Source organism: Panthera leo, chromosome F3 (assembly GCF_018350215.1).
Source record: "Panthera leo isolate Ple1 chromosome F3, P.leo_Ple1_pat1.1, whole genome shotgun sequence".
Classification (NCBI taxonomy): domain Eukaryota; kingdom Metazoa; phylum Chordata; class Mammalia; order Carnivora; family Felidae; genus Panthera; species Panthera leo.
The window spans coordinates 1,380,141-1,406,299 of NC_056696.1; the positions used below are offsets into that span (position 1 = coordinate 1,380,141).

At 52.4% G+C, this 26,159-nt stretch overlaps 1 protein-coding gene across 1 annotated transcript in view; it reads right to left on the bottom strand.

Moving 5' to 3' along the window:
• Nucleotides 1-26,159, bottom strand: part of TP53BP2 (tumor protein p53 binding protein 2) — a 53,391-nt gene that overhangs the window by 22,188 nt on the left and 5,044 nt on the right. The window contains 2 exon segments of the mRNA XM_042926272.1: nt 1,805-1,918; nt 6,962-7,109. Of these exon segments, the coding sequence (XP_042782206.1) occupies nt 1,805-1,918; nt 6,962-7,109 (262 nt within the window).

Sequence of the window (26,159 nt, forward strand, 5' to 3'; positions counted from 1 at the left end):
CCACCTCAACGAGAGGGCATGCAACCAGTGTCTCGTTAGCATGTTCAGGACTCAATCAGAGTCAGAGGCCCAGGTCCTGGGCCAAGGGCACAGGGAAGAGGGCGGGCGTCCCCTAACCCAGGCTCGCACCTCGCTGGCGGATGCGACCGCGGCCCGGTTCGAACGCTGCGGGGCCCTGGTGTGTGCGACAATGTGAACGGCTCCTCGATCTTTGGACTGGGCTTCTCACCTTACAGACACACTGAGGCTGTGTACTGCACTCCTATTTAATAATTTACCCACGACCTACCCAGAAGACATGGAACTGTTGGGTGAAAAGGTAAAATTCAACTTATTACCAGAGGATGTGTGAGATAACGTAAGTAAAGAACAAAACAAAAATGCGATTGCAGACGCCAATTTACAACTACAAGAAAGGCGGCTCGGGAACAAAATAAGTGAGGGTTTAAAGGACACCAACAGACAGCAGTGAGGATGGAGAGCATATGGCCAGCCTGGCTGAGGGGTCTCGGCTGTGCTCCCGGCTCCGCCCCGGACGTGTGGCCTCGGGCAGGGCAGGTCACCTGCGTGCCCGCACTCTCCTGCGGTGGGGATGAGGCCACACTACGTCACACGCCACACGTAAGCATTTCTAATGGCTGGGCACCACGCGGGCGCTTGGATTAAGGCAGTAAACTTGAGATGTTATGTTACATGATAGCGAACACCTGTTTCCTACATTCCTACTCATGAGAGTAATGTCCTGAGATCACAAACCCTCAAGTTCCCATTTTAAAGGTTCTCACACTTTTAGAAATACTTAGTACTCCCACTTATCGGGGGGCTTCCCCCAGGAACAGAGCCCCTCAGGGTCCCCAGGACGGCTCCACCCTCAGGGTCCAGCCATGGTCGGCCCGGCGTCCCTCCACTGGCGTCTTCTCCCTCCTTACCTCATCTGCACGCCCCGGTGAGAACCCTCATCCCCACAGCTGTGACCACCTGACCCCCACAGCCTCCGTCCAAAGCCCGCCTCTCAGCCCCTAACCCTGGCTCATCTCCTGGCCCAAATCCCCTACAAGTGCTCTCCCTCTGGGATCTTGAATTTAGACGGTCTGGGTTCGGACCCTAACTTCCCGTCACTGCACCTGTTCAGGAACCCGGGACCGCAGTCTCCTCCCCTGCCTAGCCTCTCCCTGCAGCTCCCCTCCACCCCTTCCCACCAGCTCAGATGCCGTCTGTGTCCTCCTCCCGATTGGGCCGGCAAAATCCCAACTCTGGGGCAATCTAACCGTCTTCTTCCAACATCCAGACTGCAGAGCCCGGCTAGAAGGAAAGCCCAGGGTCTGGGATCCGCGGTGTCCCGAGTCCCTAGCTGACGCTCTTGTGTTCCCTGTGACGGCTCACGTGGGCCTCTGTGCCCCCCCCCCCCCAACCTCAGAGAAGACGACCAGAAGCCCTTCCTCCAAACCCCACACCACCGCCAACCGCATCTGTCCTCTCTCCCTCTGCACCCAGGAGAAGGTCTCTCGGGCTGAGGGCGCCGCTCCTCAGGGACCCGCCAGCACACATCGCCGCCCCCAAATTTCCACCTCCTGCTCTAGGGACTCCTTTCCACCCGATTCTCCCCTCTTCAAACACCACAAATCAAAGCAAACCACACCCTTGGCTCCCTGGCGGTCAGGTCTTGGCAGCTGGGCCGTCCTCAGGCCTCCACTCCCTCCCTCTCCTGCACCCTCACTCAAGTCACCAGGCTCCCGACACCCCCCACCCCCTCCAAAGCAAGCAAAGTCCACAGCCCTGTTCAGATTCACATGAAGCTACCCACCTGTGTCCCTGCCGGGGGGCCGTTCGTGACGAAGGAAGAAACGAACTTCGTTCCTCTGACTTCCAGACCGCTGCAGAGCCTCAAACATGCGCTCGTTATCAGCAACCGGACGCTCTATGGAAACAAACACATCATGTGACCTGCAGGTCCAACGAAGGGCATTTGCTCCCATCCTTCGTGCAGATTCTGCTGATGGGAACACTTAGCGTCTTAGATAACTTTTTTCCCATTAAAAGAGCCCTTAGATGGGGCACCTGGGTGGCTCAGTCGGTTAAGTGTCAGACTTGGGTTCAGGTCACGATCTTGTGGTTTGTGAATTCGAGCCCCACGTCGGGCTCTGTGCTAATGGCTCGGAGCCTGGAGTTGCTTCGGATCCTATGTCTCCCTCTCTCTCTGTCCCTCACCCCCCCCCCCCTCAAAAATGAATAAACTTCAAAAAAATTTTTAAAAAGTAAAATAAAAGAGCCCTTAGAAATACAGTGTCACAGATGCTCCACACAGTCCGTGTCCAACCGGGGGGCACAGGAAAGACGAACCGGTCAGGGCCGGCCGCCAGCAGCACGGGACTCTAGCTCAGTGCCTGATGGACTAGCCGCCGGTGACCTCGAGGGATTTCTGAAGTCTGTCAACTGTGACACAGGATGGTCTCTGAGGTCCTTTCTAACTCGGATGTTCTAGGGCTCTCTAAGCACACAAACAAGAAATTAAAAATAACTTTCCAAACAGCCTAGTCTTCCTATTAGGCTATTTTTAAGTTATAATTCTATAAACTATGTTAAAAAAAAAAAAATCAGACATACCCGTTTCCTAACAAAAGGCTGCTTACTGCACTGAAAACACAATAGACCCTTGAGTAACAGCTATGACCTGCCCACGTCCACTTATGCGGGAATTTTTTTGATAAATACAGGGCAGTCCTGTAAATATTCCTTATGGTTTTTTGTTTTTTTACTGTTTCTTTACTTTGAGAGAGAGATAGAGAATGTGAGCCAAGGAGGGCAGAGAGAGGGAGAAACAGAATCCCGAGCAGGGTCTGCACGGTCAGTGCAGAGCCTGATGCGGGGGCTCGAACTCAGGAACCGGGAGATCATGACCTGAGCCGAAGAGGACACTTAACTGACTGAGCACTTAACTTACTGCCAGGCGCTCCACGTTCCTTATGATTTCCTTACTAGCATCTTCTCTCTAGCTTCCTTGACTGAAGAACAGTGTGTAATACACACGACACACACAACATGGGCTACCGGACTTCCCGGGCAACAGCAGGCCGGAAGCAGTTTGGGGGTAGCTGAAAGTCACATGCGGGTTTTCGACTGTGCCCCGGGGGGCCGGTACCCCAACCCCCCACATCGTTCGCTGCATGTCTATTCGGCCCCTCTTCCGGTGAGAATGACAGCTGTCAAACTTTTCTAGAGACAAAAGGACACAGCTAAACACTCTAATAAATGCGAAATTCAGGAGAAACCATGGTTGTAAGCTCCCCTCAAAATACCTTGTCATCTCCAGGATCTGGATATAAACACCAAACCTACTGCTCGCGGACACAACTGCTCCCAATCGGAGCAGCTCCAGTGACGTCAGTGTGCTACTTACTCAACGTGAGGACGTTGAAGCGGCCGGCGAGAACTCGGCGCGCCTGCCGGTAACCGAGACCACGACGCCAGCACCTGCAGCGACCACAGGGCGGAGAACAGGCAGCCCGTTTTGTGGACTGACCCTGAACTCAGTCCCGTCAGCTCCAACAAAGTACCGTTGTGCTTCCAGTCACGGTAAAACAACACGCGGAGTTCAGAGGTCCCGTCTCTTCCACAAGCCACAGAAATTCTAAGACCCCCCCAAAAGGAACACCCCTGACAAGAAAGACACCCCCAAAAGCACTTCTGAGCAGACCTTCTACCTCCTCACCCAACATAGGCACGCACGCATGCGCGCACACACACGCGCGCGCGCTTTCAGAAAAATGAGGTGAAACCCCCAGGCTCCAGGAGCCAAGAGACAAGTCAAGAAAGTGAAGAAACCCCAGTCCCCATGGGGGGACTGCTCAGCAGGTCTGGGAGCCGGGGTCCCGCTGGCCGGGAGGACTGACCGCAAGTGCAGGAGCACGCTTCGGGTTCTGCAGACCCCCTGCCCACACCCCCTGCCCCAGGTGAGCGGGGCCTGCCATGGATTCCAGGGAGGGATTCCGGGGAGGACGGTGAGGTTAGAAGGCTAGTAAAGGGCAGAGACAGGACTTGATACCCAAGATCTTGCTCCTAACCAGAGCACCACACCAGCAACCCTCTAATGAATTACGAATTCACTATAACCCATCCAAATCCCAATAGGATTTTTCCCGGAACCTTTTAAGGTCCTTCTACATTGTACCTGAAAAAAAATATATAGAACAGCTCAGGTATTCTTTGAAAAAACAGGGGTGCCTGGGGGTGGGGTGGGGTGGGGGGTAGGCTCAGTCGGTCAAGCCTCTGACTCTTGATTTCGGCACAGGCCATGATCTCACAGTTCGTGAGTTTGAGCCCCGTGACAGTGCAGAGCCTGCTTGGGATTCTGTCTCTCTCTCTGCCCCTCTCTCACGCCTACACATATTCGCTCTCTCAGAAATAAACAAATATTCGAAAAAAACAAAAAAAGCAGAACAATGAAATGCACACCTGGCTTACCGATCCCTAACACACACTAAAACCACACAGTAATTAGAACAGTTTGGTTCTATTGTGAACAAAAGACACAAGTGACTGACGGAAGCTGGCAGGAGTGAACCTGGCACGAGAGCTACCACGGACACAGAGACGGCTCACATCGGGAAGGAAGAGAGCACCGATCGGAGGGGCACTCAGAACAACTCACTCTCTGTCTGGAGACAAGAACCGGCCCCCTAACTCTCACGAGTCACAGACTGATGGAGGAAGGACAGAAACCACTAAAACCAGCTTTACGGACCAGGAGAGCAGGTTCACAGCCTCAAAGTAAAGAAGAAGCCTTGTAAATCACACAGAGAGACCCGGGCTGCAGAGTAGTTGGTTTTGGTTTTAACGCCTACAGATCAAGAGGCAAAAAAGCCAAGGGAAACCTGAGCAATGGCTACAGGGAAACAATTCTCTGAAAATGGAAACCCAGGGGGGTGCCGGGTGGCCCAGCATTTACTCTGGATCTCAGCTCACGACCTCTCAGCTCATGGGCTCGAGCCCCACCTCGGGCTCTACACTGACAGAGCGGAGCCTGGAGCTGCTTCGGATTCTGTGTCTCCCTCTCTCTCTCTGCACCACCCCCGCTAGCTCACGCTCTCTCAAAAAGTAAAATAAAACATTAAAAATAGTAATAATTTTTAAAAAGGAGCAATTACGTGGAGAACTGAGGGATGAGAGTAGGGACGCGCTTCTATTCTATATTATTTCCTCTTTTACAACAAAGAATACGTTCAGGTGCTGTCATTTATTTTAAAAACTAGAAGAGCGCTCCTGGGTGGTTCAGCCTCTGACTGATCTTGGCTCAGGTCATGATCTCGAGGTTTGTGAATTCGAGCCCCACGTCAGGCTCTGCGCTGACAGTGTGGAGCCTGCTTGGGACTCGTCTCCTCCTTTCTGCCCCTCCCCCCCCTGCTCTATCTTTCTCCAAATAACTTTAAAAAACTAAAACATAAGTTAGAAGACAGAAAATCTTCTAAACATCATCATCACACAGTAAAAGGAACTCAAGTGAGCAAGACAGAGAAGAAAGAACAGGTAGAATCAGAGTTTCCAGGAGACACTGAGCCTCGACAAAGAGAGGGATGCCTCTTCCTCTAGGAAAAGGGAGGAAGGGCAGGTGGGTCTGGAGAGAAGGTGAGGGGCACACAATGGGTGCTTCCGATAACCCCTAGTAAACCATAAACAAGGTCACTTCTGATGCAAGGAGGCTGCCAGAAGCATCCAGCAGTGCGCAGATTCACTCAGGAAGTGCTCACTGAGCACCGCCAGACCCCAGGCCCTCCCCTGAGCCGGGCACACCAATGACAGGGACACGCAAGGCCTCTCCTCTCAGGGAGCGACGTTCAAGTGCACTTGTGTGGGGCCACGGGGATTAAAGCGGCAAGAGACATGAACGCTCAAGAACCAGCGTGACGTGTCTTAGCAGAGGGGCAGATCAGGGTGACATCACAGCTACTTCAGCAGGAGGTAACATTTCAGCTGAAGTCCAGGCGGCAAAACCTGGAGGGAGAGCGACACAGGCAGTAAAGGAGCCGGCGCCTGTGGCCCTAAGGAGGGAAGGAGCGGGGATCATTCAGGAACACCAGAGAGCTGCAGGAGGACGGGGAGGAGCCAGTATCCGGCAGCCACAGTCCAAGATCAGAGTGTGGATCTGATTCTAAGCAGAAAGCAAGTCACTGAGAAGAGGAAAGTCAGACTACCATTCGGGCCCCTCTAGCAAATGGTCTACTCTAGCTCCCCTGCGGGGGGAAGGGAGGAAGTGACCCAGGGAGAGGGCACGAGACCTCTAGGACGCCCACCCGTAAGCGAGTCGACCAAAGGTGACCAGGAGGTCTTGCCTGGGCCACCGGAGCATCGGGAACGGCGTGGACCCAGTCCCCACGGTGTGCGGCCGGCGCCGGGACACCGGGCAGCCCTGGAGGAGGCCGGGGGGCAGGGGGCGCTCATGCAGGCTGCACAGGACTGAGGCACAAATGACGGAAAATTACTCCATCTACAAACTCCTCAGGGGCAAGAAGAGCAGGCTGTCCCGCTTCAGGGCTACAAAGATACAAAGAACTAGAGTGAGGGATTGATCTCAAAGCTTAAAACAGTACCCAAGACTTCAATCCCCCCCCCCCAACCACGGTGACGCCACACCGACCGCCTTCCCTAAAAACCTGCAAACACGTGCAGAGGGCGACACACTCGGGACGCCTCACATCTCTAACTCAGTCAACTCCAAGCACCCAGAAAGCACCTCGTGAGCACCGTACGGTTTACCGGAAGCTTCCACCGGTGCATCACCTGCCTGTCCTCTGACCGCGCACACCATGGCGGCTTCAGTGTATCGCAGGGAAAGAAAGAGCAGAAAGGCTTTGTGTGTCCCACCACAGCTGGACGGACGCGCTCCCGACGCACGTGTGCCGCCACGTCTACAATCCAGGAACCACACAACGCGGCCTAAGGGGCACGCAGGGTGCCCGCCTCGTACCAGAGCCGCAGCGCACTTCAGCCAGGTGGCACTCGCTCTCGCCGGGTTCTTTGCACAGATCCACCACATCTCGGCACGTGGTTTCGGGGGTCACAGGGACCTCGGTGAAGTGCTGCTCGTTGTCGCTGAGGAACACGGTGAGGAACATCTGCCGAGAGAGAGACAGCAGCTGTCAGCGTCCATTCCTGTCCCCAGAGTCCCCGTCCAAATGCGTATGTGCTGGCAGCCATCCCCCCCCCACGCCCCCCGCGGCACACAGCCTGCAGAGCCCCTGGGGTCCCTGGCGTTCGGTCAAACCGGCTCACACAAAAGGCCAAACCGAGTCTTTCTGTGACGCTGTCTGTCATCTGTTTATCATAGACTCATACGGTTCGTGGTGTGTGCCCCACCCGTCCTGGAAACAGAGCTGCCCACCAATCCCGAGAGCGGCCGGGCCACCAGACGTGCGCAGGCTCTTTGGAGGGAGACCTAGAACGTGACACATGTCGCTCTAGAGGTGGGGAAGGGAAGCAGGAGGCAGAACACGGAGGGAAATCTAGTATTTACACCACGCGCGTGTATCACCTACTCAAACCATTGTGGTTTTGGGGCGAAAACGTTTTAATCAAATCAAATGCCTATGTTACAGCCCGAAGTCTCCATCGACGAGGTACGAGCAGAACGACTCTTAGGGTAACACTTGGCTGACCTCGTAAACACTCGGGCAGCAGAGGCTGGAATCTAACCCCGTTAGCAAAGCCTCTCCTTCTAAGAGCAGACGCTGTATCTTAACACTGATAGAGCAAAGAGTGCAAACTCTCACACCCATTCGATTACCCCCCAAAATGTCGTCCGTTCCCAGCCCAGCCACGTAGGCAAGCGACCCTGGCACCCTCAACTCCGGGGGTGCCTACTCCACGCCAGTCGACAGGCATCAGGATAAAGAACCACCTCAAAGGGGCCCAACTGCGGGCATCCATCCTGTGGAAATACTTCCCCAAAGAGAAAGGCAGAGTCGTTGGCACATCAACCTGTGGACCAGCACGCCTTCTGTAAACATAATTAACCACCACTAAGCACCGCGAGAAGCTCGGGCTGTAAGGCCACCCAGCAGCAGCAGGAGCAGGATGCACACCGCGTGCACAAGGACACGCGAGATCACGGGGCAGTCCCGGCGCCCACAGCACCCGGCTGCCCCTGCCCGGACACCCCCTCGCCCCCCAGGCTGGATGCGACAGCCGCAGCACACGTTTCCCTGCAAGAAGGCAGCGCAGGACGCCACGAGGGCTGGGTCGGGACAGGGCACACGCACGGCAGGACGCACTCCCCGGGCACCCTGCAGCCCCTCCTTCGCCCCGCCCGTGTCCTCTGCAGGGCACAGTCCCCCCCTTCGGACAGTCCAAGCTCTCAACGCACAGGAGCACGTGCACGTGCAAAGTAACCCGGAAGACCGGAGCGGACGAGCAGGTAACCCAGAAACGTTCCAACAGTGGGCACCGTTGCAACAATACGTACGACGTGAAAAATCCTGCACCCTCTCCCAGGATGAGCTGAGAAGCTTCCAAGCTAACTCTATCCGGTTTTCACACCCCAACGAGCTCTATTAATAAAGACACATGGTTCCAGGCCTCACCCGGCCAGAAAGGCAGCCCGTGAACGCACACCCACGCAGCCTAGACAGAATCACCGGGGCAGATGACAGTAACGGACGGAGCTGGCACTCGGCAGCGTTCCCCACACCAATGCTCTCCCTGAACCCGAGCGCCTCGAAAACAGGAACGCTTTTACCGTAAACAACGGGCTTAAGGTGTCCGTTAAACTGCAGGAACATTCTGTGGGCAGTCTGTGCCCTAGGCACACCGGGGGCTGCGACAGGTCCCGGCGCCTGGCCCGGCCCGCGTCCCCCTGTGGGACCTCAGAGACTCACGTCAACCCTGAGAGCCGGAGCAGGCACTGTTTTCTCTTCATAAACAAAGAGGACTCACGGAAAGGATCCGCCTGGCCACTAAAATGACAGTCAACTCTGCTCTTCCGATCCAGCCTTACCCTTAAGGCTGCGGCCTACGGCAAGAAAATACCAGGAAAACTGGGAAATGCTCTATGCGCCAGTCACCCAAACTTTACTATCTGGGAAACAACAGCTTTGTTTACTTTAAGCAGGATCACAAGTAAGAATGACGAGAGGCTGTTGCAGGTTACCAACCCCGAAGAGCCACAGCCCTGGCGTGAGGGGCGAGTGCAGAGGCCAACCCCACGTCTACCTACCACGTGCAAAGAGGTCCTCTGGGGTACGGACTACAGCAGGTGTCCCGAAGTCCTCGGCCGAGAACCGGGTGGCACTGCTCCAGACTCCTGGGCAAGAGGTCTGGGCTCTACCCCCAGCTCTGTTAATAATTAGTTAGACCGCCTTAGGGAAATCACATCACTGAATCTCGGTCCTCCCCTTCAAAGTAAGAGTCTCCGGCACCCAAACGGCTCAGGACAGCTCTCTACAGCAGCCTGCAAGCCGCAGGTAGCAGTTCAGGCACCAAGTGAGGGCCTGAATGAGGGCAGTGCATAAGGAGAGATTCCGTAGACAGGACCAGATCTGGTGACAAAATGAGGGGGTGGGGGGGGGGGTGTAGTGCTGCGTGTGAACCCCCCAACTCTGTGGATACAGAGTAAATTCGGGAGGAGGAAGCAGGGCTTTGCGGCTGTGGCTGCATCACGTGGGAAGTTTGTGTGGATTAGCTGACTTGTGACCTGCGCACACCAGCAGCTGCCCCCGTTACCTTTCCAGCACCCCCCATTGCCCCGTGTCCGTGACCCTCCCACGCAGCATGCATGCCGGGTCCTGGGGGCCTGTGCACCTGCCCTTCCGTCTGCAGCCCACCAAGCTGCCCCCCCTCCGCCCCCCTCAGGTCTGCACTCAAATGTTGCTTTCCCAGTGAGGCCTTCCCTGGCCACCCTTCCAGAAAATCCCAACACCACCCGCACCCGCGCACATACTCCCTGCTTTGTGCTCTCCTTGGCATAGTCACTAACATAGCGCACATTATATTTACTTAACTTTGCTCTCTCCATCTTCCCTTCCAGAGGGTCAGCTCCACACGGGCCGGCATTCTGACAGTCAATGCTGCACCCTCAGCACCCTGCACGGGGCCTGGTGCACACCAAGCACCCAGCAGTGGCGTATGAACGGATGAACCCTGGAGCTGGTCCTGCATGTCGCAGAGCCACCTCGGACAGCACAGCTGGACACGATGCCGGACGGAGACGAGGGAGTGTCCATCCGCCGTCACCTCCATAGCGTACACCACGCCAGCCAGCTTACGTCTTCAACATCCTTCCCATTCGTTCAGTACTTACAGGCCATCGAGTGAACAAACTAAGTCCTCAGGTGGAAACCACCTTTAATAAACAGCGAACACTCAGAGGCAAGGGAAACAAAAACAAGAAGGAACTACCGGGACCTCATCAAAATAAAAAGCTTCTGCACAGCGAAGGAAACAATCAGCAAAACTAAAACGCAACCGACAGAATGGGAGAAGATATTTACAAATGACATATCAGATAAAGGGTTAGTATCCAAAATTTATAAAGAACTTATCAAACTCAACACCCCAAAAACAAATAACCCAGTGAAGAAATGGGCAAAAGCCATGAATAGACACTTCTCCAAAGACATCCTGATGGCCAACCGACACATGAAAAAATGCTCAACATTACTCACCATCAGGGAAATACAGATCAAAACCACAATGAGATACCACCTGACACCTGTCAGAATGGCTAACATGAACAACTCAGGCAACAACAGATGTTGGCGAGGATGTGGAGAAAGAGGGTCTCTTCTGCATTGTTGGTGGGAATGCAAGCTGGTGCAGCCACTCTGGAAAACAGTATGGAGATTCCTCAAAAAACTAAAAAGAGAACTACCCTACGACCCAGCAATTGCACTACTAGGCATTTATCCACGGGATACAGGTATGCTGTTTTGAAGGGACACGTTTTGAAGGCACCCCCATTTTATAGCAGCACTATCAACAATAGCCAAAGTATGGAAAAAGCCCAGATGTCTATTGATGGATGAATGGATAAAGAAGATGTGGTATACACATGTATATACACACATACATGTATACATATATATGCATATATGTATACACATGTGTGTATATACATGTATATATGTATACACATGTGTGTATATATGTGTATATACACACACACAATGGAGTATTACTCGACAATCAAAAAGAATGAAACCTTGCCACTTGCAACTATGGGGATGGAATTGGAGGGTATTATGCTAAGTGAAATTAGTCAGAGAAAGACAAAAATCATATGACTTCACTCATAGGAGGACTTTAAGAAAGAAAACAGATGAACATAAGGGAAGGGAAACAAAAATAATATAAAAACAGGAACGGGAACAAAACAGAAGAGACTCTTAAATATGGAGAACGAACTGAGGGTTGCTGGAGGGGTTTTGGGAGGGGGGATGGGCTAAATGAGTAAGGGGCACTAAGGAATCTACTCCTGAAATCACTGTTTCACTATATGCTAATTTGGATGTAAATTTTAAAAAATAAAAAAGTTTTTAAAAATAATAAAATAAACAGCGAACACAGCACATAGCACAAAATTCAAAACAGAGGGGGCCGTGCGGAGAGGGACCCCCACCTCTGGGAGCACAGGGCAGGAAGGAGGACGCAGAGTGAACCTGGAGGGGCTCAGGACCACAATCCTCCAATCCACACGCATCTGCGCGGTCCCAGTCTGCAGCCATCTAAGGGGAAAGGGAGCCCAAGGGCCTGGAGGAAGGGCTGGGTCACACCCGGGGCAGAGCAGGGTCAGCGTAGAGAGAGCAAAGGACAGAGGAACCAATGAGGCCGCTGGTCCTCATGCCAGGGTGTGGACAGAGGGCTGTCCGCCACGGGCTGCAGGGCTGCACCCCCAGCGCCTGCGTGGAACCGGGCAGGGGGCCGAGGGTCTGCGCGTGACTGGAAACCACCATTCAAAGGCCAGAGCAAGGAATGTGGACTCCAGTGGAGAGCCCACTGGAGGCAGAGGCGCCAGTGGTGGCCAGGGTCGCGGTGAGGGACCACTGACAGCTACAGGGCCTCTCTAGGCGTGACGAAAATGCTCTGGAATTAGTGTGCCAGTTGCACAACAGGTGGAAAGAAACCCCTGCAGGGCACACTCAGAGTGGTGGTATGTGAATTGTATCTCCATTTCTCTTTTTTAACAAGAGGTCATCGGAGGATTCCCAACAGGGAGGCGAAGTGACGTCACTTAAATCATTCTGGCTACTATGTGAACAGACACAGGGGACACGCAGCACCCGCAATGGACGGTGACCCGAGCGGCAGGGAACAGCAAGGGTGGTGAAAACGGCTAGACGCGGACAGATCTGAAGGCTGGGCCAGGAGATGTGCTCAACAGGAGGCACGGCGCAGGGGCGGGATGTGAACGCGGGGCAGGGGCGGGAGCCTGGCTGTGAGGTCTCAGCACCCGGAGAGCCTCAAGGAGGGGAGGAGGGGGCCGGCAGGGGAGCGCCCACGGACCGGACCATCGGGGTCAAAGGGGAGCTGCCTACCAGACACAGGGACTGGCCAAGGAGGCTGCAACACACACACACACACACACACACACACACACACACACACACACACACACGACCACCTGCCTGGGGCGAGAGGACACGAGGCCTGAGGGGCCAGACACTGAGGAGCACCGAGGGCTGTGCCTGGAGCTGGCCCGTGACCTGCAGACACCCACCCCCGACAGCGGGCAAGCGCTCCGCCAAGGACTGAGGCGCCACCAAGGAAACAGAAACTACCCCAAGGAGTGTGAGGCCCAGCAACCAAGTCGAGAGAGTGTTTCAAACGAAGCCCAACGAACTCAGAGCTGAGAACTGACCCCGCAGCCCCCCCCCATGTGGCACTCTGGAGCCTCTGGGAGGACAAGCAGAGAGGGACCGGACCACAGACCCCGAGCGGAGGACGCAGACACAGCACCGCGAGGCCTCCGGAGACAACCTGGGTTTATTCGGAGGCCTTTTCAGACAATCATCCAGCATCAGGAAGGAGTTTACTGGCCAGCACATTTGGGCAAACACAGTCTGCAAAAGGCCCTCAGTTCTGGGTCCTGATTGAAGGCCAGAAAGCCTGGACACGAGGTACCTCAGTCCACTTGCCCTACTTCTTACAGAAGAGATTTGTATTAAAATGCAGTGTCCCGTTAATGGGCCATTTTTCCTCATCTCCTAAGGAGAACTGAGGCCAGTATTACAAAAAAAGATCAGTTTCATCTTGTTTTGTTTTTAGATCTTGCAATCTGAATGGATTCCAGTGGGTTAAAAGGCATCCCAAGGGAGAGTCCTTGGGGACTAAAGAAGATCCCACATGTCCTCAGTCTCAGAGAGCATAATCCCTTTCCTCCAGCATACTAGAACGACATGGGGGACGGACAAAGGGCTTTTACTGGGATTCATGGGGCCATTTTGCTACACTTAGCCCAGTGTATGCCGAAAATGCATATCCACATGGCTGGAACACGTTTACCAGGGCACTGCTGAAAAAGGCAGGGGAACAGACCTTGGCCCTTTTAAAGACCTTGGCCCTTTTAACCCCTCCTCAACAGCCAACTATCGATATGTAAATTACTGTTGGGCCAAAAGAAAACCAGTGCATCCTACAACCAAGGGGAGTCTTGCTTGGTCACAGTCCATACCCCCAACGTCCTGTAGGCGGGATACAGCATGGAGGAGAAACTGGGGAAGACAGATCAGCTCTCGGAGGCAGAGTCAAGCCTGGGTAGGAGCCACTGCTCTCTGCACAAGACTGACAGAAAGTAGGGCTTTCTGTTACCAGTCAAACAGCCAAAACGCAGGGCCAGGAGATGAGGCTTCTCCTGGCCAACAGGGTCAAAAGATGAGGCCTCTCCTGGCCAGCTATAGGAAACTGAGATGAAGGCCACCTTTTCCTCCTCCTTCCTATAGATGGGCAATTCCCCAACCAAGGCCAATACCCCTTTAGGATGCATTCTGAAAACCTGGCATGGTTTTGATCCACAAACCCTACAGAAAAAGGGACTCCTTTTCTTTTGCACCGAGGCCTGGCCCTGATACAAACTGGAGGAAGAAACCTGGCCGCCAGGGGGAAGTTATCAATTATAATGCTATCCTACAGTGTGACCTGTTTTGCAAACGTGAAGGGAAACAGGGAGAAGTCCCTAGGTTCAGTGTGTTTGGAGCCTTAGAGAAAATCGAGGGACGTACAAGGTCGATCCCGGCCTACTGGCAACCCTTTCCAAGGGCTCACAACAATGAAAGGAGGGAACTAAGGGCGCCTTGCTGCACCCACAGCAGACCAGAGACAGGAGAGGGGAGGACTTCCACCTCCACCTCCCCCTGCTCAGGTCCTCAATCTACATATCCAGACTTAAAAACCGTGCACTTTTGCTCCCTGCTGCCCACCTTACCCAGGCCCTCCCCGTAGTGTAACAGGCGTGTTTCCCCTACAAGAAGCTAGGGTGCAGGAAGTGGGGGACACAGGGAGGCACCACCATAAGATTACAAGTACCTTCTTCACTGCAAGATTTAAGACAGATAAAAGAATAGGTACGTTTTCTGATGACCCTCATAGGTATATAGAGACTTTTCAGAATATTAGTTATGTTCCTGAGTTGACCTGGAAAGATACAATGTTTTTGTTGAATCAGACTCTTAATGAGACAGGGAAGTGTGGTGTTCTGGCAGCCGTTGAGAGATATGGGGACGAGGAGCTCCTTAATTACCACGGGGCTGGAGGTCCTTCAAGAACTCCCAGTTCCCTACTGGGGTTCAGGCAGTTCTGCCCCAACATCCTAATTTGGAACTATGATAATCCCACTGGGGAACTGTATCACTACCATTTCCAAGCTTGTATGTTGGAGAAATTAAAGGACGTCTGAGGTGAAACCCTTAAATTATGCTAAGTCGGTCGCTATTTTACAGACACAGGACGAGAGCCTTCCTGGAAAGGTTAAAGGTTAAAATACGGCTATATTTAGCCGAGACCCCTGAAGCTGAGATGATTTTAATGGACAGATCTGTCACTCAACCAGCCCCAGATATTCGAAGGAAGCTGCAAAAATTGGCTGTTGGCCCGGAAGGGACCCTGGAGGAGCTCTTATGAGCTAACAAGTGGATCTATTACAACCGAGATCAAGAGGAGAATCCGGAACAGGAAAGGAGGCTTAAAAAGAAAAATCTAAGGCCTTCATCACGACCTTGCGTACTATGTCAGATCAGACTTCCCGACCGAGGTCCTGGCACCAAGTGCCATTTACGTGGCCATTCAGGGCACTGGAAACAAGAATGTTCTCAGAGGGGACAAGAGAAGTGGAAACCCCGTAAGCTGTGCCCCTTGTGTGGAGACAGTCACTGGAGATCTGCATGCCCTCGGGGATCTCAATCTGCCAGAGCTCAGATAACCCGTGTCCCTGAAGGGAATGGATGGGTCCTGGGGGGCTCATCATGGTGGCTCCCCCGAAACAAATGTCCACTGGAAACCCAGAGCCTCGGGTAACTCTGGAAATAGAAGGAATTGAGTTCCTTCTTGACTCTGGAGCCGCCTTTTCTGTCCTCCTTTCCACTCCAGGCCAACCATCCAAACACAGCGTTAACAGTTAGAGGCGTTTCTAGAAAACGTATGACTAAATTTTTCTCTCTGCCCCCAGGGTGCATGTGGAGAGATTTTTTTTTTCCACATTCTTTTTGATAATGTCAGAGAGCCCCACTCCCTTGCTAGAAAGGGACACTTGACTGAATTAGGGACGACAGTGCTGCTAGCTCCAGGACGGATAAACAACTGCCTGAACTTAGAGTAATCTGGATATCGAAGATCAATCTTTCCTCGAGGTAAAGTTAAATACTCCTTGTGGAGCTATTCCTATGGAAACCGGATGGCCAAAGGAAGATTGAGGATCGAGAACCAAAAACTAGTTCAAATGCTTAATTATTCTAAGCAATAATATCAAAAGATCCAAATAAATGTGGAAGAGGGAGGAAAAGCTAGTTAAATTTAAAACAAAAAAAACAAAAAAAACCTGACCACACACGTCAGGGACTCTCTGGATGGCTACTTCCCATGGTGTGACCTCCTCCCTAGGAGGCATTGCATTTGGAATATTAACGCTTGCTGGTCTAATATTCTTTTTTCATGTCATTTGTAGAAGCCACTGCATACGCCAGAAAAATAAGAAAATTCTACTAGCCCAGACATTCCTGATGCCCTCCCGTTATTTAGAACCTCTGGATCGACCTCTGAACCTGCCCTGACTGCCGTACCCCTGTCACCGCCCCCCTTCTAGCAGGAAGCAGTTAAGGTGGGTTGTCCCAATTCCTAATGGCAGTTAGGAGTCACATGTTCAAAGGGGGGAATATGACAGAAAAGATGGAGTTCAGTAGGCAGAGAGGGAAAAGGTTAGGCCCTGAGGTCCCTGAGTGGGGGAAAAAAAAAACAAAGCACACATATTCTAGAACAATGCTGGGTGGGAGCTTCTGACCACAGCAAACCCCTCGGGCGTAAGATTCCTCTTAAGAAACAAAAGTCTGTGTCTTGTGCCCAAAATAACCTATAAATGAAAAGGGAATCAACTTAGCAAAGAGGATTGTGAGAAATGAGATGATTAATTTTCGGAAATACCGAATAAAAGCTGTGCCGTCCAGTAAACAATAGGTTTACGACCCATGGGAAATGTGTGTGACACCCGCCCCCTCCCCACAATGGAGTCCCAAACCCCTAGAAACTTCACTTCCTGGCTCTTCCCCTCCGTTTCCTGGGCGTATTTTCACAGGCTTTGCAACGAGCATGTGCCAAAGAACTGAAGTCTCTGTGTCACCTCAAGGAATGTACGCTTGTCCCAATCAGACTACTTTTCGCCTTCCGTGGGCACAGGCCACTTCCGGGGAAGGCTGTAACCTCTGCAGTATCAGCCAATGAGGAGCCAGAGGTGCAGCGTCCCGCTCGGGGATAAACTGTCTGCTGTAACAGCCCTGGGTGTGCCTGTCCGCGCGGCAGACACCTGCTCTTGCAAGAACTTTCGTTAAAGCCTCGTTTCACTGTGCTCCGAGGCTCCGCTTCCCCCCCTTGAATGGGTCGGTGGGCTCATTTCTCACACTATGTAAGATATAAAATCTAAGGGAGACAAAATTTGCACGTGGAAACAGGAGACAACAATTTACTACTAAGCTAGATGGAGGAGACTGAAGGTAACATGTAAATTCAGAAATTAAAAAACTGAACGTGACTGGAGACACACTGACGTTTCAGCAGATGCACAAATTAATGGAAATTATAAGAATAAAAACTAATCTATAGTTAACTTACTTCCAAATATACCATCTTTTCCCGACACGTTGGTAAAACACTGTATTTTCAAGAACACGGAAATGACTTCATCACACCCTTCCCCACAGGGAAGCAAGAGAAATGGGGCCCTCAGAAGCCGCTCCCCCATCCTGACCGCTCTGGCCAACCCCAGCTACAGGCGGAGCTGCACCTCCTGGAGCCTCGGAGGTGACCCACGTTCATCACGAAGTGTGCAGCACCAACCAGGTCAAGGAGGCCCGTGAGCCCTCGCAGATGCACCTTACAGCACCAGGGCCGTGAACCGCCGCGGTGGACAACGTGGGAGACGGGAGAAGCCAACCCCAGACCAGCCCCTCTCAGGGGCAGAGACATGCTGACGTCTTTCCAACCTGCCCAACCTGCCCAACCCGTCAATCAGGAACTTCACTTTTCATCAGATGAGCCACAAAGAGATTATTCAATGAACAATAAACTCTATCAGAGCAGAGGACACAACAGACGGAGGACATGAGGTAACACGAATGGCAATCCCTGGGAGAACATAATGGTTTTAAATAAATTACAACAATGAAGTACCACTTACGACTATTAAATTCATAATTTGATTAAAAGATCCAACAGAGATGAGACTGTAGGACAGTGGTTCACCCCTGACATGATGATGGCACTGTACATACACTGTCAAAACCCTTTTGGAAAGTAAAATGGTCATGTGTCAAAAGCCATAGAATTATGTATACCTCACGACCTTACATGCGGTAATGCATCCCAAAGAAATAACTGAAACGAAGAAAAGTTCTAAATGCCCGAAGATTTTCCCTACGGTGTTAGATCCATGAACAGTAATTTGGAAAACTAAATATCCAGCGACATAGAAAGTAAGTTTAAATACCTTTGCTGGAAGGATTATGATCCAGCGACCAACTACTATGAATACGGGGTCAGCGGTGAAAATAAAGTTACCAAATAGAATCACGTCAAGTTGTGGATTATAAGCACTTAAATTATACATACATACAAACTGGCTTGTATGGAATAAACAAAATCACTGATTAGGAGAAAAGGGATAGATGTCACTTTAATATTTTTACAATCTCAACGTTAATATATTTTCACGGTAATTTCAGTTGAAAAGTACCCTTAACATACACTGTGATGAAAGAATGTGAAAACACTTCATTAAAAATGCAACCGTGACCATTATTTGCATCTACTTCGTCAGGTGCTCCATCTGAAAGGAAAGAAGGTTCCAGAGAAGACACGCACTCCTCACACTAAGTGGCGCCCAGCCCTCCACACTCTGCACAGCCATTCGTGCCCAAGTCACGTCTGAAGGAGACTTGCCCTTCCAAAAATCCAAAGTCCCAGACAATTTTCATTTAAAAAGAATGGGTCACAGACTTATTTTTAAGAGCTCCCTTTTTAGAGGACTTGTATTCGCTGTGACTATAATGTTCTGCTATTTACATAAGAATGATTCATCTCCAAGGAGGCATTATCTCCGATTAAAATTTGGAAGACTTTCCCAAGAGGAAATACAAAAAAACTGGCTACGGCATTTACAAGAAATTAACTTTGTGCCAGAGGCTAAAGTTTATTCCTGGGATTTAAAGAGCGACGTCAAGTTCCACAGAAAGAAAAAGGAACCAGCAGCGGAAGATGCTCCTGGTCACCGAAAGGCAACGAAGCTTTGCAACAACACCTTCGAGTTTTGACTTCTCAAAACTGAGATCCCTCAGGTCTACCGAAGAAAAAAAAGAATACGAGCGGGAAAAAAATGTCCTTTCGAGAAAAATGAACGACCTATAAAAGGGGTGATATGAATCCTCCCCAGACCTTACAACGCACAGGAAACTCGCCGGAAGGACAGCCAGCTAAGGACTTCCCGGCTGGAAGATCAGGGAAGGGTCTGCATGGCTTGGGCTTTAATATTCAGCTGTGCAGAGAGAAACGGAAACCGTCACCTCACTTCTACACTGTGCGCTACCCCTCCTGGAGGAGGGCCCCCGAGTACCCTCCAGAAGAGACTGCCACCAGGCCTCCCGTAACCTGGTCAAGACAAACACCTCCCTCCACACGATCACTTAGAGAGGGGACTCGATTAAGACAAGGAACATCAGCCAAAGCTTCTTCAACCTCTCAAACGCACCCAGACACCGGGCCCAGGCAGAAATGAGACTCAGGGCCTCCCTGGCTCCTGGGGTTTTCTGCCCCGCCCCCTCCCAGGCTGGCCACCCCGGACCGGCCACCATCCTGCGTGTTCAGAGTCAGCACCGCTGCCGTGAAAGCCGCGAGGACTCCTGCCTGCAGTTTACCCTCAAGGCCCTAAAGCTGCTTTTTAAAACCTCCCAATTTCCAGGAGCTACATGTCCCAGGCTCCACCAAGGGCCGGCGACACTGAGACCTACGCTAAGCGCACTGCTTTTTCTTATGGTGTGTTTCAAAATCAGTCCATCAGTTTCTAAGGCCAAATCTGACTTATTTAAAGCAAAATCATAAAATCATCACTGGGTGTCTTTTTTTTACTCTTTTGGTCACTACAGCCAGTGAATAGAATCTAGAAATCAACAACACATGAAGTCTCGATACCAATCACTGAACACTCAGGACCCACTGAGTGTCATCCAGAGCGCCGTCACTGTCTGAGATGATCACCCTGCCAGAAAAAAACAGTAAAACAAGTAGAAGTGGCTACTTTATTGTGGAGAAATGTTCTCTACATACAGAAAGAGGGTCTCAGAACGCTGCACGCTGGTCTCGGGTGTTAGATCACACCCCCACTTCGTACCCACAGCGACAGAGCAGTCACCTCCGGGACTTGGTCCTCCTCCCAACGTGAGTCCCTCTGGAGAAGCTCCTGGTTCTGAGCCCTCCCAGTCCCAACTGCTGAATGACCTCTGTCACAGCCAGCAGGGGCGAGGACGCTCCAGGGGAAGATGCCGCACACGAGGGCTGAGTCGGGAACGATCACGGCGCCAGGAGCTAACCTGATAACACTATGGACACACCACCTCCATGTGCCCTGGCATTTACCTCTGCACAGTCCAAATTTCACGGAACGTAGTTTAAGTGACAGCCTCAAATCATCAAATGAGAAATCTAAACACCCACAATTTTCCTCACTCACCTCCCTAGATTAGCTCAGCTGTTCCCTACACCCTGTTCCCTACCGTCTAAGCCACCCCATTCTTCTAGGATAATTCAGAGACCTTAAAAGTGCCTCCAGCTCCTCCTCCTCCTCCACGCGCACACACACTCACACGCACGCACACACACACCCTCCAGCCAGAAGAAAACTCTCTTTGTCCAACATCTACTCACACTGCACTTGTTTGTACCCTGTCTTATCTGCCTCACTGGTCTACACATTCCTTTAGGACCGGAGGCTTTGGCCCTAAGGTTTCCTCCACCCCCGAACTACCTTGCTATCTTAGTATCACAAACCGCAAACATGCTCGCTGAGCTGCACGGACACTGTGGGTCAGAGAGGCGAAGCTCCACGGCACACGGGAGTCAGCAGGAGAGCAAAACACGACCCAGAGTGAGCTCCGGGGCGCCTGGGGGGGCTCAGCCGGTCAAGTATCCGACTCTCGATTTCAGCTCAGGTCATGATCTCATGGTCATGAGATGCAGACCCGCTTTGGGCTGTGCACTAAGAGAGCAGAGCCTGCTTGGGGTTCTCTGTCAAAATAAAGAAAGAAACATTTAAAAGAAAAAAAAAGAGTGAGCTACTACCCGAACACACGGTGCAACTTCTGTGAGCTTTCTCAAAGCCAGACGCCGTCTCTAAGAAGAAACAGAGCACTCTGCTTATTTGAGGGTAACTTGAGGAATCTGTTCCAGGGGCGCCTAGGTGGCTCAGTCTGTTGAGTGTTGAATTCTTGACTTCGACTCAGGTCATGATCTCACCATTCACGAGTTCAAGGCCCGCATCGGGCTCCACATTGAGCATGGAGCCTGCCTAAGATTCTCTCTCTCTCTCCCTCCCCCTCTACCCCTTCCCCATTTGTGGTCTCTAAAGTTAAAAACAAAAATGATAAAGAAGGAAAATCTGTTCCCTCCTTTTCAACCGTGCCCGACGCCAGACTTAGACAGACTTCAAACCCCAAGTACACTCGCTCCAGGCCGCTCTGTACTCACCATCCGTCATAAACAACAAATAAAGTAAGAGGACTAAACTCTGAACTGCGTCATTCCGCACCTGCAACCCCTCCTTCCCTGCCGCTGCCAATGCTCTCCTCTAAACTGGGCACCGCAGCCACTGCACGTAAAGGCACTTCCTCGTCCTGTTCTTTGCTCTTCCGCACCGAGCACACGATCTTCCTGATCCACCAGGACACCGGGAGCACGAGCAACCCACTGCTTCCAGTTCTCCCCCCAGCGCCTCCGGCTCTGTCCTCCGAGACGTCAGCTCTGGGAACCCTGAGGAAGCTCAAAGCCAAGCCAACGATGGACATATACGAAGCGGGCGAGAACTAGCGTCCCCAAGGACAATCGCCGGAACGATGTGCACCAAGTCCCCACAAGAGTCCAGCACGCTCCGGGTGCCAAAACGCCCAGGTGTACGCAGGGCCGACAGGCAGACGCACGGGAGAACCGCCCGCCGGGTGCGCACAGCGTCCTGGGACAGAGACAGGCCACCCTGTCACCGTGCCGCTGAACCGGAACCGACAGGAGTGAGCCGAGCAGGAAGAGGAACATCCGGGCAGAGACAGCACACAAGCACAGCGGCGTGCGGTGACGACTGCACTCCGGGGCTGCTGGGCCGTGCAGGCGGAGTGAGACTGGACGGACAGGCAGGGACGGGTCACCGCTCGGCCCGTGAGGCACAGGCATGCTGCGGACGCCCCGGCGCACGGGCCTCATCTCACACGCGCACACAGCTACAGCACGGTCACGGTCACGGGGAGCAGAGCGTCATGGGCAGAAACGTACGACGGCGTATGCCTGCTGTGACAAGAGGAACGCTGGCCTCGGCCCTGCCCACGGTCCTCACGCAGACCCCCCGGGGAGCACACCCCAGGTGTGAGCGGCTCTTAGGAGGACAACACAATTCCGAAGGCAGGCCAGCGAGTGGCGGCCCGACCGACACGGCCTTGTTCGGTGTTCTGACTCTACCACCTCCTCTGCGAGGCCTGACACCCTGGAACGAAGTGTCCGGATGACACCAAAGGGCCGAAACCCACTGGGCTGGATGACGGACACTCCGTCTCTGCAGAGGGAGCTTCTCCCATATGCCGTAACAGAAATCAGTCTTGGAGCATGCTGGAGAAGGAAGACGCAGACTTCGGTTCAGGAAAACCACACGGAGGAAGTGCGTGGAACAGACTAAAGGGGCAGAGAGCAGGGCGGGGACGAAGATGGCAAGGAGAGGGCCTAGGCAGCGGAGTGACAGCGCAGGAGAGGGCCCATGACACAGGTGGGGGGGGGGGGGGGGGGGGTGCACGGATGGAAAAGCAGAAGGGGCGCCTGGGTGCCTCAGTCAGTTAGGCATCCAACTTCAGCGAGTTGAGGAGTTCGAGCCCTGCACTGCACTCTGTGCTGACAGCTCTGACCCTGGAGCCTGCTTCGGATTCTGTCTCTCCCTCTCTCTGCCCCTCCCCTGCTCACGCTGCCTCTCTCTCTCTCTCTCTCTCTCTCTCTCTCTCTCAAAAATAAACATTAAAAAACAGGAAAAGCAGAAAGAACTGGCCACAACACCCAGGTCTCCAGCTGCTGAGAGCAGCAAGCCACAGGTACCGGGGTAAGACTTTTCTGCCTTTAAAATGAAAGTGACCCAAAATAGTGCCCCTTTTCTGGAAATCAGCAAGTTACTAACAATTACCCACGTATCACAAACCCTCCACGTCTTGCTGTGGTTCAGAGAAGCAATGGCAGGACACCCTGTAGAACTACGGCAACTCGGACTGTAATCTCCCAGATGTCAGGCTACACGTATCTCTGGCAATAAAACGAAGCATCGTGGAATTAAAAACAACTGGTAAAGGAACTTTTAGGTGAAACCATCAGAAGCCATCCAGGTGGTGTGGTCCCGTGGTCAAACGTTTTCAAGGTTAGGGCTTCCTCAAGAAACCGGATTGGCCCCGCTCGGTTTCACAGAACCACAGAGACGTAGGCTCGTCTTGAGCTCTTTAGAACTTTCTTCTTCTACGAAGTCTGGTTTCCCCTCGGTCCCGCAGGGAGGAGCCTGTGGGTTCGGAGAGGTCTCCCCTTACTACATCCGGCCCTGTTCCCAACCCCAGGCAGGCCGTCCTGTCTCCACTCTCACCTTGACACTTCTCCGCATCTGTACCACCCGAGCAAGTTATTCAAGCAGGCGACAACATGTGTCAATTGAGTGTTGTGAAGATTAATACAGAGAAACATCCCTAAAGCAGATTCTGGATGCAGAAGGGGAGGCTGGAAGGGGGAGCTGTACCGCTCAAGGTCAATCACAGGAAGAACTGTCAATTACAGACCCAACAGGAAAGCATCCTGAATTCAGGCCCCATGGGGAAGATGTGTGGGCATCCCCCCGCCCCCCCACAGCTCAGCCACTGAGAAACCACCATCACCCTCAACCCCACTGCTTCTCCAGTGGACTTTGGTTCAAAACAACCCCTCCCAACTTCCTTTTTGTCCATAAAATAACGTTCCTCTCCTCTTTGTTGGACTTGCCTATGGTTGTCCCAAAGCCAGCCTGTCCCCAACCTGCAATTCTCTGTTGTTATTTCCAAATAAACACATTCCTGCCAGTTTACCTTAGGTAAAAACCTAAGGTTGACAAGTTCCCGCCCAGTTCACACTATGTGCTGGGCCCTTGGGGTGACAAGGTGTGGCTCTTCCCCATTCCAGGTAGCTGTCCATGGACCTTCCACCCCCCACTCCTCCCCTTCCCCCCTCCCCACACCTCCACAACCTACTCTCCACACAGCAGCGCAGGGGTCTGTGCTCATCGAGGAGATGCCGGCCCCTCCCTGCTGTCCCCCCTCAGGGGCACTGCATTCCCTGCAGGCCACTCAGCCTATGCACGCGGCCCACAGTTCTGACTAGGTGACAGGCTCCATAGGCCTGCGGTTCTGACTAGGTGACAGGTTCCACTCCGTCTCAGCAGGCCCGGCCCAACCCGCGTCCAGTCTAGAGTGACCATCCCGGCCACCTTATCCTGCTGAAATCCCAGCCTCACCTTCTCTTCCGTATTTTCCACCCCGAAACTAGCTCAGGGAAGGGGAGCTCCCAGCAAGTGGGGTACCCTTTCCTGCACCCACCAGTGCCCCACACACACAGCAGACGGTTACTAAGTATTTTCTCACCAGGAGCTGGCCCAGAGTGGCCATCCAAATACAACCAATGGGTAAATGGGGAAGAATGAAGCACCATGATTTAAGGGGATTCCATCTAAATTCAGTCCCTTGTTTACTTCCGATAAACTCACATCACTGGGCTGAATCGCTCTTCCTTGCTCACTCGGCACCCATCTCGGCTTCCTGGTGACACCGTGCCGGGCAGGTCACTGCTGTGCCATCCGGGACCCTTCTCTCGCAGGCGCTGGGAGGTCCCCGTCCCTCCGCCTGCCACTCCCGACCCTTCCTTCCTTCCCCGCATCATCGGCATCATCGCCTTGGAGCCCTGTCTACAGAACCCTGAAGAGAAAGTGACCCCCCATGGTCGCACAGAAACCAGACAGGATTGCCAGCCTACACCAGCGGGCACTGTGCAGTCTCAGGAGAGGCTGCTTCCCGTCCCGGGGGAAAAAGCAGGAGCCCAGGACACACGTCACTCAGGAAGTGTCCTCTCCGCTGCTGTCCCACCCAGCTCCGACTGGAGAGCACTTTAAACTGGAATCCTGCAACAATTCATGCATGCATTATGGTTTTCTACTGCTTTTCTCAACTTGCATCTTACACGCTTTTATTTGAAATGTTGGAAACTTAAAGTAGTACTAAGTTAAAACCTGTTTCTAGAGAAACCAGTGAGGTAGGCATTTCAGAAGTAAAAGTTCAGTATTTACTGGCTCAATAAATATTTTCAATGAATGTCTAGTCCTATTAGCATCCCAAGAAATCACTTGATTCTGGATATATTTTATGTAGAAAAAAATCAAAATGACCACAAGTTGTGGGAAGCTACTTTTCCTACAGATGATCTATGTTTACAATTTGCGTTTCTCCGCTGAAATAACTTTCTTTTGCTGAGACCTTACACAGAAAGTTTTTGGAGTTATGCCTCCGTGTGGCCCAGTACTTCTGCGGGGATCCCCTCCTGACCACAACCTCTCCTTGGCTCTCCCCAACAGAATGTAAAATTTTAATGTCTCACTCGGCACTCCAAAGTAAGTAAATATTTCAGAATCTATCACCTGTGTTTTCTTTTCTCAATTACAACTCATTAAAGAAAAATGCTCTCTTCAGTCCATAGCACACCATCAAAAAGCAAGTATTTAAATAATGTTTGACTTGACTAAGTGGCATGAGCTGAAAAGAACACTCTGGATTCCTAAACTCTCTCTCCCACTCTCCTTATCCTTTGATAACGTAGTGGGAGTTGGTGAGAGGTTCACAGCCCAGGATGGCACCCCCCCACCGGCAGGGCCGAGGATGCGTGAGGTCGGCTTTGGACAGACTCAGGGAATGCCTGCCACACACCCTGACAGGTCACCGGACGATAAAAGTCTCGGCATTCCTTACAGGCTTCAGAAGAGAGAGATCGTGTTTTACTGCTGCTACTTTCTACCTTTGGGGGACGGCGACACAAAGAGGGAGAGAAAACAGCTCTTCCTGGAAGCAGTGCATGACTAAATGACCCTCTGTTTTTGGGTCCTGCAGATAAATGTCCCTTCCAGATAAATAAATTCTCTGCAGCTGTTAAAATACAAGCAGGTGTATGCTTGTGCTCAGTTT